The 17,242-nt window shown below is 43.0% G+C and overlaps 2 protein-coding genes across 2 annotated transcripts in view; both read right to left on the minus strand.

Annotated features, from left to right (window-relative positions):
• The window catches only part of Noxred1 (NADP dependent oxidoreductase domain containing 1), an 18,127-nt gene extending 12,596 nt beyond the window's left edge, over positions 1-5,531 (minus strand). Inside the window, exons 1-3 of the mRNA XM_021202750.1 lie at positions 5,505-5,531; positions 4,272-4,399; positions 1,165-1,342 (exon numbers count right to left, since the gene is read on the minus strand). Of these exons, the coding sequence (XP_021058409.1) occupies positions 1,165-1,319 (155 nt within the window). The 5' untranslated portion in view covers positions 1,320-1,342; positions 4,272-4,399; positions 5,505-5,531. The remainder of the gene's footprint in view (positions 1-1,164; positions 1,343-4,271; positions 4,400-5,504) is intronic.
• Vipas39 (VPS33B interacting protein, apical-basolateral polarity regulator, spe-39 homolog) overlaps positions 5,137-17,242 on the minus strand; it is a 27,297-nt gene continuing 15,191 nt past the window's right edge. Inside the window, exons 11-20 of the mRNA XM_021202747.1 lie at positions 17,125-17,152; positions 16,101-16,174; positions 14,182-14,257; positions 13,579-13,713; positions 11,919-11,960; positions 11,535-11,624; positions 9,402-9,488; positions 8,848-8,937; positions 8,333-8,437; positions 5,137-6,755 (exon numbers count right to left, since the gene is read on the minus strand). Coding sequence (XP_021058406.1) covers positions 6,735-6,755; positions 8,333-8,437; positions 8,848-8,937; positions 9,402-9,488; positions 11,535-11,624; positions 11,919-11,960; positions 13,579-13,713; positions 14,182-14,257; positions 16,101-16,174; positions 17,125-17,152 — 748 coding nt within the window. The 3' untranslated portion in view covers positions 5,137-6,734. The remainder of the gene's footprint in view (positions 6,756-8,332; positions 8,438-8,847; positions 8,938-9,401; positions 9,489-11,534; positions 11,625-11,918; positions 11,961-13,578; positions 13,714-14,181; positions 14,258-16,100; positions 16,175-17,124; positions 17,153-17,242) is intronic.

Consider the following 17,242-nt stretch of genomic DNA (forward strand, 5'->3'; position numbering starts at 1 on the left):
TTTACAAGTGTTAAGATTTTCTAACACTTGGATGTTTCTAATGCAATCTCTTGACAATCCTTTCCTGTGCCACTGGCTGTCAGAGCTTCTCTTCCATGTCTGACTGTTACTTGGTTTATTTCTTCTTAGTTTAGATAAACGTTTGTCAGTTTTGTTTATGTTTTTAGATTTTAAGATTTATTGATTTATTTATTTAGAGTGCTTTGTTTGTATGTATGCCTGCATGACATAGGCATCAGATCCCATTAAAAATTGTTGTGAGCCACCATGTGGTTGCTGGGAATTGAACTTAAGACCTCTGAAAGACCAGTCAGTGCTCTTCACCATCGAGTCGTCTCTTAGCTCCTTACTAATGTTCTGTTTTGGTTTTTGTGTTTTTGAGAGAGTGTTTCTCTGTGTAGCTGTGGCTATCCTAGAACTCCTCTGTAGACCAGGCTGGCCTTGAATTTAGAGATCCACCTGCCTCTGCCTCCCAAGTGCTGGGATTAAAGGCGTGTGCCACCACCACCTGGCCCAATATTCTTGGTTTTAAGCAAGTTATCTGGCTTGTAGGGACAGCAAAATCCCATATGGCTTTCCTATCAGCCACTATTAGGTCTGTCTCAGAAGAAATAACTACCTCTCTTTGAAGCAACAGACCAATAACGACTGGTCATCAGTGCTGTGGAAGGAAGGACAGCTGGTAGTTTGGGAGAGTAAATGCACGAATAAATGAATGAAGTAAATCACCCTGTCCTCTTAGTAGAAATCACACTAGTCCAACTTTACTGTGTATACACAAGACACCCTTGTATGGATATTTCTGGTCACTTCAGACCAGAAGCAACAGAATGTGGGTTGGAAAGGGTACACAAACAATTCTCCCCCCCATAGTGAACCTTCAATATAAAGAACAAATTCCCGGCTGGAGAGATGGATGGTTCAGTGGTTAAGAGCACTTCCAGAGGTCCTGAGTTCAATTCCCAGCAACCACATGGGGGGCTCACAATCATCTGTAACGGAGTCCCATGCACTCTTCGGTGTGTGTCTGAAGACAGCTACAGTGTACTCATATAAATTAAAATAAATAAATCTTAAAAACAAAACAAAACAAAACAAAAAAACAAAGCCCAAGCCCCTGGGTTCGGAGCAGTGGTACTTTTCTCTCTTCTTCAAATAGCTTACTTCAAAGCCGAGAACATTTTGCAGAAGAAGGCTGCATGGGCACAGCCCTTGATCATCAATCCGCGATAACGGCCCTGTAAGTACAGCCAGTAACGTTCTTCCTCTGGAATCCCATACTCAAACCTCAGAGACTCAAGGTCATCTAGCATTTCCATTTCCACGTCCAAAGCACCAGCTCCTGCAGTAACGGATACCAAACAACATGACTCTCCATTCTGGAGAACAGGGGTTCAGGCAGAAGGGATTAAGTATGGTGATATGTGTGACCAGCTCATGAGTCCTCACGGTGGTGGGCTTCGGCACCATTCTCCTTCCAGATTCTGAACTTGGCAGTTCACATCTCTGTTGGAATGGGGCCACAGAGGTTTCCTAATTACTCCCTAATCACTATCCTGGATTCATGAAACCTGAAAAGAAATTCACAGTAATATTGATCTGTACTGACTACAGGTATGTTTTTCAGCTGGAGTTACGAGAGCAACAGGTTTCAGGGGTGTTCTCATCTGGGAGCTTTTCCCTTCTATTGCTTGAACTTCGGGAATATTGCTGATTACACGGGATCTCACTTTAAGGGAAACCTCTACTTCCAGTAAACTCTGTGTTCCCTGTAGGGTAGAAAAGCGCTTAATCACTGATCCCTTATCTACAGCATGGGCACTCTGAGCATAGAAACTGTCTAGACATATACAACTTCGTCTACATATACCTCTCACTACAGAGACATGCTTTACTCCTTGGGACTTCTGGTCTGGGCAGGTGGAAACTACATAAGGAAGGAGCTACCCAAGAGTTGTCATTTTGACTCCTTAGCAACCAGTTCATTCAGCCTCTGGTCTTGTTGTTGTTATTGTTTCTTTTTTGTTTTTTGTTTGTTTTTTGAGACAGGGTTTCTCTGTGTAGCCCTGGCTGTCCTGGAACTCACTTTGTAGACCAGGCTGGCCTCTGCCTCCCAAGTGCTGGGATTAAAAGCATGCGCCACCACTGCCTGGCCTTAGCCTCTGGTCTTAAAGGGGCAAGACATGCCTGCACACTTTCCTGGCCTGGCTGCCAGGAGGACATGGTCCCTTTCATTGTTGGAATGCTAAACCAGGCCAGGGTGGGACTTGTTTTTCCTATAGAAGATTCTGCTGCTGATTTCTATATTCTCTTACAAATGGGAGTATCATATAGATCTTAGCATTGCTTTAAAAAAAAGAAATTGACAGAATCCATGAGATGTTAAGTGGGTAAAGATACTTTACAAGCAAGCCTAGTAACCTGGGTTCAATTTCCAAAACCCACCTAATGGTGAAAAAGAGAATCCTCCATGTTGTGTTGTGCTCCCCCTGCCACGCCCCCCCACCCCAAAATAACATAAACCAAGATACTTATTTAAATTTTTTTTCCCTGTGGTACCTAGGACTGAACCAGGACCTGTGTGTGCCGGGCAATACTGCCAGCCCTTCTCCGAGATAGTGACTCATTAAATATGATCCTCAATTCGGTGTCCTATGAAGCTGAGACAAGAGACGTCCCATAACACTCAAAAGAAGCTTGCAGTGTTGAGGGCTTAACCCGTAGCCTTTCGGTGGCTGGGTAAGCACTCTACCTCACAGCTACTCTAGCCCTTCGTAGTACCCTTTCTCTTTATGGTCAATAACCAGTCTTGTAGCAACTGAGGCTGAAATCAAAGATGAAAGCTACTCAAAATCTCAAATCTCTTCAGGTTGAAAAAACTGTGGTGAAATTCATCTAACATAAAATTAATCATTTGAAAATGAACAACTCAGGGCTGGAGAGGTGGCTCAGTGGTTAAGAGCACTGACTGCTCTTCCAGAGGTCCTGAGTTCAAATCCTGAAACTACATGGTGGCTCACAACCATCTGTAATGAGATCTGATGCCCTCTTTTGGTGTGTCTGAAGACAGCTACAGTGTGCTTATATATAATAAATAAATCTTTAAAAAAAACAATTAAAAAAAAGAAAATGAACAATTCAGTAGTACATTCAGAATGTTATATGACTATCTTATTTTTTTCTCTAAGATTTTTTATTTTATTTATATGACTACACTGTAGTTGTCTTCAGGCACATTAGAAGAAGGCATTGGACTACATTACACATTACATATGGTTGTGAGCCACCATGTGGTTGCTGGGAATTGAACTCAAGACTTCTGTAAAAGCAGTATCTCAGGGTTTTACTGCTGTGAACAGAAACCATGACCAAGGCAACTCTTATAAGGGCAACATTTAACTGGGGCTGGCTTACAGGTTCACAGCTTCAGTCCATTATCATCAAGCCAGGAGCATGGCAGCATCCAGGCAGGCATGGTGCAGGAGGAGCTGAGATTCTACATCTCATTCCAAAGGCAAACAGGAGAAGATGGGCTCCCAGGAAGCTAGGACAGGTTCTTAAAGCCCACACCCACAGTGACACACCTACTTCAACAAGGCCTCATCTAATAGTGCCACTCCCTGGGCCAAGCATATACAAACCACCACAAGCAGTCAGTGCTCTGAACCAATGACCCATCTCTCCAGCCCTGACTATAAAAGAAATCCTATTCGCATTAAGCCTTGACTCCCCACTCCTCTCCACTTCCAAACTCCTGGAACCACTATTGATTCCTACATACAGATTTATGTAGTTCAGATAATTCATAAAAATAAGTCGCACCATTTGTCACCTTTTATGTTTGGCTTCTCTAGTCCCCTCTTATAGAAATGGACATAGTAGGATGTTTCCTATTCTGAAGGAAAGAGGAATTCAAAACCTGCCAGACCTGTATGACTAATACAGCATCCTGCAGACATCAATTTTAGACACATTTGTACATTCTCAAAAAAGGAGATTCAGTGTTACAGCTTTGTAACATGGCAACTTGGTTAGACCAAAATGCTTTCCAGAATCCCTTCCTTGTATGTTTCTGGTTAGAGAGAACCACAAGGGATGTTGTGAAGAATCTACAATGTGGAAATGAGATAGCACCCAGTTCCTGCTTTGAGTTGCAATGTCACACATCATTACTTACCTGGTTGGATGTCTTGGTGTAGTTCAGTCGCTAGACCTGTAACTGCTCCAACTGTTCCAGACCTTCCTGTGCCACCACCACCCGGCTTACTTACCTGGTTGGATGTCTTGGTGTAGTTCAGTCACTAGACCTGTAACTGCTCCAACTGTTCCAGACCTTTCTTTAGGACTCACTCCTGGGCCAAGTCATATTCAATTCCATGACAAAGACCACCAACTGCCCCTGCAATGTATTACTCTACTGAGGTTGCAGGCATGCATCCTAGCCTCTGTGCTCGGTGGTTTTATGTAAACTTGACACAAGTTAGAGTTATCTGAAGGAAGGGAAATGTAAGATTCAGCTATAAGGCATTTTCTTAATAAGTGATTGATGGGAGATGGACCACTGTGGGTGGTGCCATCCCTGGGTTGATGGTCCTGGATTCTATAAACAGGCTGAGCAAGCCATGAAGAACAAACCAGCCAGTGACTTGTGCTCCTCCATGACCTCTCCATTAGCCCCTGCCTTTAGGTTCCTGCCCTTTGAGTTCCTGTCCTGACTTCATTGATGAACAGTGATATAGAAGTGTAATCTAAATAAACCCTTTCCTCCCCAACTTGCTTTGGTCATGGTGTTTCATCACAACAGTAACTCTCAGTTCTAGCCAAGCCCCGTGTCCCTAACTTTATAGTTATCTTCCTGTCTCACCTTCCTCCCTGAAAAATTCAGTCTATCACCAGTAACTAAAGCAACCACTTTATACAGACTGTTAGCCACCATCTTGACTGGAATCAAATCCCTGTAACAAAGTATACCAGGAGGTTGGATAGCTAACTATCTGCACCGCCAGTGGTTCTGCTTCTCCAGTCTGATACGATAACAAATTAAAGCCACTTCTTCAACACTAAGAAAGGACACTGGGGATAGTAATGAAGTATGAGGCTACCTGGTAATGTGGAGGACTGCAAAATGCAGAAGATCCCTTTAAAGTAGAAATCTTTATCATCTGTATGCATAGTGTGTGCACAGACAGACATGTAAAGGTCAAAAGACAATTTATATGAGTCAGTTCTCAATTTGTACCATGGTGGGGTCTAATGATTAAACTCAGATCTTCAAACTTGGTGAAAGGCACGGACCCCCCAAAGCAGGATTAAACACTGCTGTTACTAATGTTTTTGGCAGGATAATCCCTTGCTGTGGGGACCTGTCCTGTGCATGACTGGATATTTAGCAGCACACTCCCAAGTTTGACAGTAAAAAGTGCCTTCAGACATTGCCAAATGTTTCCTGCAGCTCCGACTGCCTCTAGCTAAGCCTAGAGCATGCTGCATGCTGTGTACATTACCTGGTTTCCTTCCCCTTCACCCACCTGTCAGAGTCCAGAATGCCACAGTCAGACTTTGGTCCTACTTTTCTACAGATGAAGATGGGTCCACAGAATAAGGGCCCTCTCCCTAGTACTGGTTTGTCAGCAGGATTGCTGAGGCAAGAACTCAGGTCTTCTGTGTCTTATACTAGTGCTATTAACCATACCCTCCTGCCTTGTTGGGATACTGTGACACTATAATGTGATGACAGGCTGCTGACAGTCAGAGGTGCAAATACATCATCATTATGGACTAAGTAACCAGATGGGGAAGAGGAGGTACCAGGAATGCAAGTTTTATTAGGAGTGTAGGCATGTCAGGAAAATCCAGTTCAGGGAGGCACAGGGCAGAATGGAACACTGCTCAAGTTCCCAGCAGGCTAACAGGGCCTCTACGGAGATATCTAAACAAGGTGCTACTTGTGGCTGCTTCTGGTGAAATGATTTTTGCCTGAAAAAGCGCCCCAGCACTGGTGAATCTGAATTCCATGTAAGACTGTATCGACACAGAAACAGAGGACATTGCCGAAGAAGATGGCTCACCGCCCGGACAGTGTGCAGGTGTGAGAGGGACCCTATGTCCCTCACACGTCCCTACACAAAGTTGACAGTGACAGCAGGTTGATACTGGCTGAAGGTACACAATGTCTAGGAAGTGTCTGTCATTGATGAGTGGCTCTGTGTCTTGAGAACTTGGGTCTGGTTTCCAGCAGGTCCTGAGCAATACTGATATCCCTTTCTGAGGCCCCTGAAGAGTCAATTTCGTTCTGTGCTGACTCCTTTAGAGCAGAAATGTACATGCCCAACCCCGGGTTCTGGGTAAGAACAGCCGAAAGGACAGAGGAATGTCACAACGATCCCCAGACACCTGTGGCTTAGTTCCGACTGTTTCTGGAGTGGTCACTTTTCTCTGAGCACAGGCATCTTGCCCAGGATGGGCTCCCACCTTTCCACAGGCACTGGTGCAGAGCATCTTTCTTGAGAGTCAAAGCCTTTAGCTACTGGCCTGTGAGTAATATCCCCTGGACAGTTCAATCTGAAGATACATGTGCTCAAAGGCTGGTTTCTGTCCCCAAACCAGCAGGCACTGCCTGTGAATGACAGGCTCACGTGTAGAATGCTGTGACTCTCCTAAGAAGAGAGCTCTCTGTTTTCATAGGCAGAAAGAAAAGTAAGAAGTGAGGCAGGCTTCAGGGTAGCAAAGGACCCTTAGTTCTTCCACCGAATTTGCTGTGAAAAAGCAGACAAGGAAGGCATGATCAGTTATCACTTACCACTACAGTGAGGGAGAGGAAATGAAAATAAGAATGGAATTGGGACTGTTGAGTTTGTCTGTTTGGGGCAAGGTATCTCTATGTAGCTCAGTCTAGCCTGGAACGCAGTATATATTGCAGTCTAACCTCAAACTCCTGATCCTCCTGCCTTAACCTGCAAGTGTGAGGGACTGTGGACATGCACTAGCAAAGAGTTATTTTTTAACTCTGTGTGCACAGAGAGAGATCAGCCTTATGTATCAGATGCTATCTACCTTGTTTTTTTTTAATTTTTATTTTTATTTATTTTTTTATTTTTTTTTTACCTTGTTTTTTGAAAAAGGCTTTTACTAGCCTGGAACTTGCCAATTAGTCTAGGCTGACCAGTGAGCCCCAGGGATCTGCCTGCCTCTGCCTCCCTAGTGCTGGGAATTCAAGCACATGCCACATGTCCAGCCTTTATGTGGGTGCTGGGGCCCAAACTCAGATCTTTGTGTATACATGGCAAGTACTTTATTGATTAACCATCACCTTAGCCCAAAGAATTTTCCTTTTAGCATGTGGGAGTTCATTTACCCAGAGAAAGATTAAATACGTGTTCTGTACTGTACAGATTGCCAGTTTAGAGCATTAATCTGACTTTGCCCTCCTTAGTGCTAAGCTTCACTAGTATTAGGTGACTAAGCACAGGTATCAAATACCTAATATTAAGTTCTATGTTAATGAAAAGCTCAGTGATTTCATATGGATAACCCTTCCGAAACAGCTAATTCTATTTCATTTCATTTTCTTTCTTTTTCTTTTTCTTTTTTTTTTTTTTCAAGACAGGGTTTCTCTGTGTAGCCCTGGCTGTCCTGGGACTCACTATGTAGACCAGGCTGGCCTCAAACTCAGAAATCTGCCTGCCTCTGCCTCCCAAGTGCTGGGATTTCTATTTCATTTTCTTATTTCCAACAGGCAAGTCACAGCCACGACTTAGAGGGATCATAGGCCTGGCTTCTGAGTCTCTACCATGTGCTGTCATTCCTGATCTCTAATGATGATCAGTGCACCACAGTCACACTCCATGCTGAGGTCTTCATATCTCACTTCAGTATTTTTTAACTCTCTGTGTGTACAGATGCACATGGGCTAAGGACAGATCAACCTCATGTATCAGATGCTATCTACCTTGGGTTTTTTGTTTTGTTTTGTTTTTGTTTTTGTTGTTTTGAGACAGGGTTTCTCTGTGTAGTTCTGGCTGTCCTGGTACTCACTCTGTAGACCAGGCTGGCCCCAAATCCGCCTACCTCTGCCTCCTAAGTGCTAGGATTAAAAGCATGCACCACCACTGCCCGGCTCTACCTTGTTTTTTGAAACAGAGTCTCTTACTAGCCTGAAACTCATATCTCAAAAGTGATTTCTACTGTTCAAAAATAGTACTTTTGCTCCTTCAGCCCACATGTGAGTCTTGTATCCATGTGGCTCAGCTAAGTGCATTTGCCTAGATCTTGGGAGCATACACTTGATGCTACTTTGTGAACATTCTCCTAGGCTGACTGGAGGGTAATTTACCGAGCTGCTGAGAATGACATCGATTTTCTCTTCCTCAGCAGATCCTTTATCTACTTTGCTCCTGTATGCAAGCAACTGCTGACGATCCTTCAGGTCTCGGCAAGTCTGTACACAAAAACACAATCAAAATTCCTACTAAGCCTTCTCTATAAGTAACTCACTTTCTGCCACTGCTTCTTTGCCCCTGGGCTCAAGAAAAAGACAGCAGATGAGAGTAAGATGATGCGTATAAAGCACCCATAGAACCCCATGCTGGAGAGATGGTTATAGAGCTTACATAGCTTCATTTAGTTCTAATGACTTCAAAAAACTAAAAGCTGAGAATTCAGTCCGGAGTCTGGGAAAACAATACAGGAGTGTTGGTCTCCAAACTAATTCTTGCCAGACTATTGTGTCTGTTCAGTCAAAGCCGCTGGAAGCATTTCAGGATCTGGGACAAAAGGCTGTATCTCTGACTCTTCACCCAGGACCTAAGGGTTCTGGTCCCTCAGGGTTCTCCCTTCTTGCAGACTCACATCAATGACGACATCATGGCACTTGAACTTAGTAGCTAAGTTCAACTTGGTGTCCACATCTTCCACCAGATTGATATATTCCTGCAATATCTGTAGGAAAAAGTACTCTGATGAATGACAGAAGCACAGGGCCCCCTGGGTAGAAAAGGTAAGCTGTAAACAAGAAAGAACTCAGTACCCGGTGTCTGCACAACCACTGTGAAACCCAGCTTTACAGTGGGAGTGGGCACGCTGAGCAGCACTGCCCCGCGACCTCAGGAGACAAGGGAAGAACAGTGCTCCTTACCCTGCAGCCAGATCCACAGGCCACAATGATCTAGAGATGGGCCAGGGTAGGCCTACTGCTCCTAGGCCTACAGGGAATTCTTCTCAATTATCTGAACAGTACATAGGTCTCTATACGACTAAACACAGTAGCTGTTCCTCAAAGAGGGTCTGAAATTACTTTGTTCCTCTCTGTCCTTTTCTGTCAGGCCCCACACAGCCACAGGGCCACCATTAAGAACATGAGGATAGCTCACATCCCACCACTAGCTCTTTTTCAGAGCCATTACCTGGACAGGGGCGCTGTTCTTGTGCAAAATTTCCACAACTCGATGGAAGCCAATGGGTGCTCTCTTCTTGGTGTAACCCAACCAGTTCTGGAGGAAAGGGCAGCAACAGGTGGGTCAGACATCATTAACACACTGGCTCATGTGTCATTCATGGTCATATCAGAGAAGCATGGTAGAGAGACAGGAAGATGTGAGGGGTAGAGAAACCGTGAGAGATGAACTTTCTTAGAAAAGACAAGGAATATTCTACCAAAAGAGTAAGACATATAAAATAGTCTTTGATCTTGACAGTAACGCATGGAAAGAGTCTGTGAAATGTTCCAAAATGGAACAAGTAATGAATAACATATACACCATAAGTTTCTAAGTATAAAAAAATTCTACTTCTCCATCTTTACATGTATATGGAATTATTTATTTGTAAACTCATACAGTAGGATCTAGAAAGCTACTGACAACAGGACTTTCCCTGAATGAGGTTGGAACATGGAGACAGTGAAAATGGAACCTCTTCTTAAGTGTTTGTGCTGGGCAGTGACTCCAGCTCTGCTCTCCATGACCACAGGCACAGCCCTTGCCCTCTCAGCCTCATGGACTTTTGTATACAGTGTTAATTTTTCTATGAGTGTGTTTTGCTTTAGTAGTTAATATAACTAACTGATAAATAAGAAGAAAAATCAGAAAATTCTCAAAGCTAGAATGAAAAAATGTATTTAGATTTTTTTTTTTTTGGTTTTTTGAGACAAGAGTTTCTCTGTGTAGCCCTGGCTGTCCTGGAACTCACTCTATAGACCAGGCTGGCCTTGAACTCAGAAATCTGCCTGCCTCTGCCTCTAGAGTGCTGGGATTAAAGGCATGAGCCACCACGCCCAGCTATATTTAGATTTTTAAACCAACTTGTATGGAACCACAAAAGGTCTCATCTCAAATAACCAAACCAATCCTGAAAAAGAAAACTGTGCGTACATGCATGCATACACACATACATAACAGGATGATGTAGGATGGATGCTATTAGTGTATGAACTATAGTAATCATTCCATTATATAAACCAAAATTCCATACTACACACTTTATTATACTTATATATATGTATATGTATATATATATGTAAGCATATACATATGTACATTATGTATATATATGCATACATATATATACACACATATTATATATATATATATATATATATATATATATATATATATATAGAGAGAGAGAGAGAGAGAGAGAGAGAGAGAGAGAGAGAGAGAGAGAGAGAGAGAGAGAATAAAATCATATCCAAAGATTAGATAGATTATATTGGATCCTAATAAATTAAATATAAAATTAAAATATGTAAATATAAAAATTAAAACCAGGGGCTGGAGAGATGGCTCAGAAATTAAGAGTATCTGTTGCTCTTGTAGAAGCCCTGGGTTCAAGTCCCAAAACCCACATGGTGGCCCACAACTATCTATAATTCTCATTTACATGGTACAATGAATGACATAAATCTAAAAGCAAAAGCAAAACAAAACAAACAAAACCCTAAAAGCAGTAATGAGCTAATTTAAAAGTGATGTATATATGGCAGATATTTATGATAATATAATTTTACTAATACTAAATTTCTTGGGGCTGGAGAGATGGTAGTGAAGAGCACTAGCTGGTTTTCCAGAGGAGCAAGGTTCAATTCCCAGCACCCACATGGTGGCTCACAGCCAACTATAACTCTAGTTCTAGGGACTTCAATTCCCTCTTCCTACCTCCCTAGGTATACAGGCTAATGTCATGCACATAGAATAAAAGTAAATCTTAGAAAAAACATCACTGTAGATTCTTACACTTCAAGAAAAGTAAATGTCTTAAGACGTAATACTTATGAGACAAATACTAATATTAAAGGGAAAGGTGTTGAACATAAAGTTTACTTTCAAATGGTTATGAGATAAATCCATGTATTTAGTACATGAAAATGCTAATAAATCAGTCAGCACAGCAGTGGCCATTGCACTCCTCTCTCAAATTTTCCCTTCATTTAAAACTTTGGAAACAGGGACTGAAGAAGCCTCACTGACCCCAGGGACTTAGGAGACCTATGAAGGCCTTCTCTCTCCACAGGCCTCCGAACACAGGGTCAGGGCACCCACCTTAGTGGTGAACAGGGCATCAACGTCATTCCAGGCTCTCAGCTTGGCACGCGCAGCCAAGGCTGTCAGCACATACTGCTTGTCTGGGATCTAAGAGCAGAAACCAGGACACAGTAACAAGATGTAGAAATGCATTCATGAAATGCTTTAACATTTTAGAAAAACATATGTATTTGCTGATACTGATCCTGATCCTTAAAAGAACCCAAGTTTGCAATCACCAAAGACCCTTCATCTTCCAAGCCCCACACTGATGTACAGTGTAACACTGAAGTTTCCTCTCACTTCCCACTGACTTTTGAAACCAGTGTCTAGGCTACCAAGTACCACACACTGCATGCAGTGCTCTGGCACCGCTGCATAAGCCAGCCAACGCAGTGTTACCTTGAATGTTTTCTTCAGGTTAACGGGACTGCTGAAGGTTCCCTAGGATGAAATGGAGAAGAACTTCAGTGAAATCCCCAAATCCCTCATTTTCTTCTTTATTACACATACTCTCTGTGTAAATTGTAGAGGCTTTAAACTCAGATTATCACTTTATGAGAAAAGTCTCATCAGGTCTGATGGAACACCACACACCCTACTACATAAAGACTAGTGAGTACAACACTGTGTCCTCTAGTCCAAACTTCTTGTGTCATTTCCACTTCTAAAATGTCTTCCCTTCCTCCCTCCTTTTCTTTGTTTTTTTGGGATTTTTTTCNTTTCTTTTTGTTTTTCTGTTTTTTTGGGATTTTTTTTCCTTTCTTTCTTTTTGTTTTTCTGCTAATCCAAGTAAGAGAAAAGCATACTTGTGAGGGTTAAGTCAAGTCCAAACTTTAAAAAAAAGAGGAAAAAAGAAAAAGGGGTTGGAGAGGTGACTCAGTGGTAAACAGCACCGGCTGCTCTTTCAAAGGATCTGGGGCTGGCAAGATGGCTCAGCAGGTAAGAGCACTGACTGCTCTTCTGAAGGTCCTGAGTTCAAATCCCAGAGACCACATGGTGGCTCGCAACCACCCATAATGAGATCTGATGACCTCTTCTGGTGCGTCCAAAAACGGCTACAGTGTACTTATGTATAATAATAAATAAATCTTAAAAAAAAAAAATCAAAGGATCTGGCTGCAATTCTTAGCATCCACATGTCAGGTTTTTGTTTGTTTTGTTTTTCGAGACAGGGTTTCTCTGTGTAGCCCTGGCTGTCCTGGAACTCACTCTGTAGACCAGGCCGGCCTCGAACTCAGAAATCCGTCTGCCTCTGCCTCCCGAGTGCTGGGATTAAAGGCGTGCGCCACCATGCCCACATGTCAGTTTACAACCATCTGTAACTCCAGGCCCAAGGGATTAGATACCCAGTTGGGTCTCCTTGGGTACCAGGTATGCACCAGTACCCAGAGATACATGAAGGCAAAACACCTATACACGTGCCTTTAATCCCAGAACTCAGGAGGCAGAGGCAGGCAGATCCGAGTTTGATGCTAGCCTGAACCATACAGCAGGTTCCAGGAGAGACAGGGCTACACAGAGAAATCCTGTCTTGAAAAACCAAAGCAAAAATCAAAATAAAAAACAAAACAAACATAAACATCCATACACATAAAATTAAAAATTCTTTTTTGGTTCTGGAGAGATGGCTTAGCGGTTAAGAACACTGACTGCTCTTCAGAAGGTCCTGAGTTCAAATCCCAGCAACCATATGGTGGCTCACAACCATCCGTAATGAGATCTGATGCCTTCTTCTGGTGTGTTTGAGGACAGCTACAGTGTACTTAGATATATAATAAATAAATCTTTAAAAAAAAATTTTTTTTTTTTGGCAATAGGAGCTATCTACAGCCAAGTGACACTACTCTCCTCTATGCTACTTCTGCTAAGGGAGGCAGCACCAAAGACAGCAGGTGCTCTGCTAGGATGCCAGTCACATAAGGCTACACAAACCCTCATAAACCTTTGTCCCTCTTGGCTCACTCTTGCTAAGAAGTTTCTGGATGATTTCTGAAAACTACACAAGCCCACTGACAATTCCTCACAATTGAACAATGCTCCATTCTTACTCCCCCTGTACCTCAGATTCTGTGTAGTGATAGAAGCAGGCGTAGAAGAGTGTTGTCACTAGTGGCATGTTGAGAATGGAAGCTTTGCGGGGGTGCTTCCGGAAGACATCAGTCTGCCCAGAAGATTCCAGGTGCCGGTCGTTTGCCTGTGGTGGAGTCAGCCAAGTGAGAAAAGAAGTGTCCACTGGGAGAGGCAGGAAAACACCTGCACTACTACAGCAGTTGCTTAGGATATCCCAGAGAGGGCTAAATTCCATAAATGGGTCATAGATTTTTAAGTTTAACTAAGCTTCCAACAGTTCAGCATGGCAGTGCACGCCTATAATCCCAGCACCTGGGAGGCAAAGCAGGAAGATCAGGGGTTCACGGCTTCATCACACAGTCCAGTCAGTCTAGGCGCCATGATATTTTATCTCAAGATGAAATAAAGAAAAAAATCCAAAAAACCAAAGGAAGGGAGAGGGAGAGAAGGTGGGAGGGAGGGAAGGGGAGAAATTCCGGAAGTGGAAATGACACAAGAAATCTGGACTAGAGGACACAGTAAATAATTTCAGGTTAGCGGCAGGTAAGAGAGCCTGGGCACAGAAGCAGAGAGTAGAGACAGGGAGCCTCACCTCAATGATGATCTGACGCTCCAGCAGTGTGTAATGGTCTTGTACATGCGCAGAGTCTTCTGCTGAAAACGGCAAACTGATAAAGGGCCACAAGGTTAGTACTTTTTTCTATGTGAAAAGCAAAACAAACCCAAGCAAATCAAATGATCACTAAAACCTTACGAGTTCACAGTTTTTAACAAGTTTGATCTCAATGTACCTTCTCAGCATCCTTTAAGGCAGAGTAACTAGAAAAGCTAGAGTAGACTTTGGTCTGGATATTGTATTTGAAGTTTGCTGACTGGAGCTGGGGGTGAAGCTCAGTTGGTATAGTGCTGGCCTAGCACGCGTGAATCCCCAGATTCAGTTGCCAGCACTGCATAGGCCAGGTGAGGTGGTATATGCCCACACCCCAGCTTTCTCAGTGCGGAGGCAGGTGAAGTAACATATCAAAGCCATACTCAGCCTGGACCACATGATACTCCTTCAAGAGAGGGAGGGAGGGAGGGAGGGAGGGAGGGGACAGAGACTTTGAAAACGCAAAAGGAATCTTCCCAAAGCCCACAGAATGCCTGTGATTTTGCTGAGTGAGAATCAGTTTGTTTGAGGAGTTAGCTATCTGTGAGTGGGTCACAAAGCTAGAGAGCCGAGACAACCACCCATTATCAACATGTCCACAGAACTTGCTGAACTCTACTGAATCGTTAATTACTTTTAGAGCAGAATAGTTAAAAAGCAAATTACATTATATAGCATAGTGTAGGTTGGAAAATAAATAAAGATTGCACTGATCTACAGAAATGTCAAGGACTCCATCTTCAAAACTATGTCTTAAAGCAGGGCGGTGGTGCCGCATGCCTTTAATCCCAGCACTTGGGAGGCAGAGGCAGAGGTAGGTGGATTTCTGAGTTCCAGGCCAGCCTGGTCTACAGAGTGAGTTCCAGGACAGCCAGGGCTATACAGAGAAACTCTGTCTTGAAAACCAAAAAAAAAAAGTCCTGACATCAATTACACTGACCCAGGGGAGTGTGAACCCTAGTTCTCTATCTGGTAACATTACAATTAGGAATTTCATACACTAGCGAATTCTAAATGTGACCCTGGAAATCCTTCCATAAGGAATGGCTGAAACAAGTGTGAACAATGAAGCAGGGGACACTGAAAGGCTACGTAGCTGTATGGATAGATACTGAGAAGCACATTTCAGCTTAACCTATGGAAGCACTTTCCTATAATAAAGGCAGGTAAATAAGATGAGTTACTTCTAAGAGCAGTGAGCATCCCGTCAGAAGAGCAGTAATACCCGTGGCTTCCTCTGCTTGTTTTTAATGAGGACTTGTGTTTAGATGAAAGCTTGCCCTAAAAGCAGTAGCCCTGAGACTTGGGGATTCCAGACTCTAACAAGAAAAATGCTCAAGATCCATAAATAGTTTTACATTTTAATTTTATTATAGTAAATCACAAAAAAAGTTATCACCAGGGCTGCAGAGGTGAAGAGCACTGGCTGCTCTTCCAGAAGACCCACATTCAATTCTTAGCACCCACACAGCAGCTCATAGCTATCTGTAACTCCAGTTCCAGGGGATCTAATACCCTTACATGACATACATGAAAGCAAAATGCCAATGTACATAAAATAAATAAATCATTAAAATATTATCATAATTGTATTGCCAAAACGAGAGGATACGTGAGAACCAGAGTTCGGGAACAAAGACGGTCTTTCTAATTCAATACGTTCAGCTTTGGGGAAGACCCTATTGTTTTCATGTTTCTTCCAGTCAGTGAAAACTCTGCTGGAAACTAGGATTCGGGAGCCACTGAGGCAGATGACCTACAAGGAGTGCCATGAGAGTCACTGTTTGCCTTCCCTTCTGAACCATCCATCCCATTCTCTTTTCTTCTCTTATTATCACAAAACTACTTTTCCCCATACTTACCCAATGCAAGTCTTAAGAAATTCTTTTCGTTTTTCAGGGTCCTGAATGTTCAAATGCTCTCGATAATGGGATAGCTACAAAAAAAAAAAAAAAAAAAAAAAAAAAAACAGAGAAAAAATTTGAGCTGTCACATATCCTTAAAAGAGAGAGGAATATCACTAAGAGGTCTAACACTTAACTAAGCACACATCTGAGCACAAAGAGGCATGCATATGCGCTCTCTCTCTCTCTCTCTCTCTCTCTCTCTCNCACACACACACACACANAGAGAGAGAGAGAGAGAGAGAGAACACTAAGTATGTGTGTGTGTGTGTGTACTTGCCTGGGCTTGTGTATGTATAAGAACCAGGAGCAAGTATCTGTTCTTTCTCCACTGTTTTCTGTGTTATCTCTTTATAGCTTTATTTTAGTTGTGTGCATGTGTTTTTGAGTGCAGATGCCTGAGGAGCCAGAAAGCATCCGATGCCCTGAAGCTGGAGTTACAGGTAATTATGAGCTGACTGATATAGGTGCTGGGAATGGAATTCCAGTGTTCCGCATGAGCAATACACACTCTTAACTACTGAACCATCTCGTCAGTCCATCCACCTTGTCTTCTGAGCCTAGGTCTGTCACTGCACAAGAATGAAGGCAGACAGACTGGCCAGCAAGCCCCTATGATCCTCTCGTCTCCACTGCCTCCACACTGGGCTTGCAAAAGCATACCCAGTGCACTCAATTTTTACATAGGTCCTGGGGATCCAAAATAAGGGTCTCATGCTAGCACTATCCACTGAACCACCTCTCCCCAGGTTATAATAGAAATTTATATCCTCTAAAAACTAAAATTCTTTATTGTCAGAGTCCTCCTGGACTATAGACTATCATGTGTATGTGTGGAGACTAAGCTAGGCAGTGTCATTTCCTAGATCTTCTAGATCTAACCAACAAACAACAGAAAACAATCAGCAGGAGGGCTGGCGGCTGGGCTGGGCTTTGATTTAGATGCCTGGAGATTCCCAATAGAAATAAATGCCATACTTACTGCCAGTTCTTCTGTCCTATCTAGGAACCTGGGGAAAAGCAAAGGCGAGCAGGAGAGTTTAGTCTACTGACTTTCCCGGTATTTCCTGCATAAGAGACAAGCTCCAGAAGAAACACGG

The sequence above is a fragment of the Mus pahari genome, chromosome 7, assembly GCF_900095145.1.
Source record: "Mus pahari chromosome 7, PAHARI_EIJ_v1.1, whole genome shotgun sequence".
Lineage (NCBI taxonomy): Eukaryota > Metazoa > Chordata > Mammalia > Rodentia > Muridae > Mus > Mus pahari.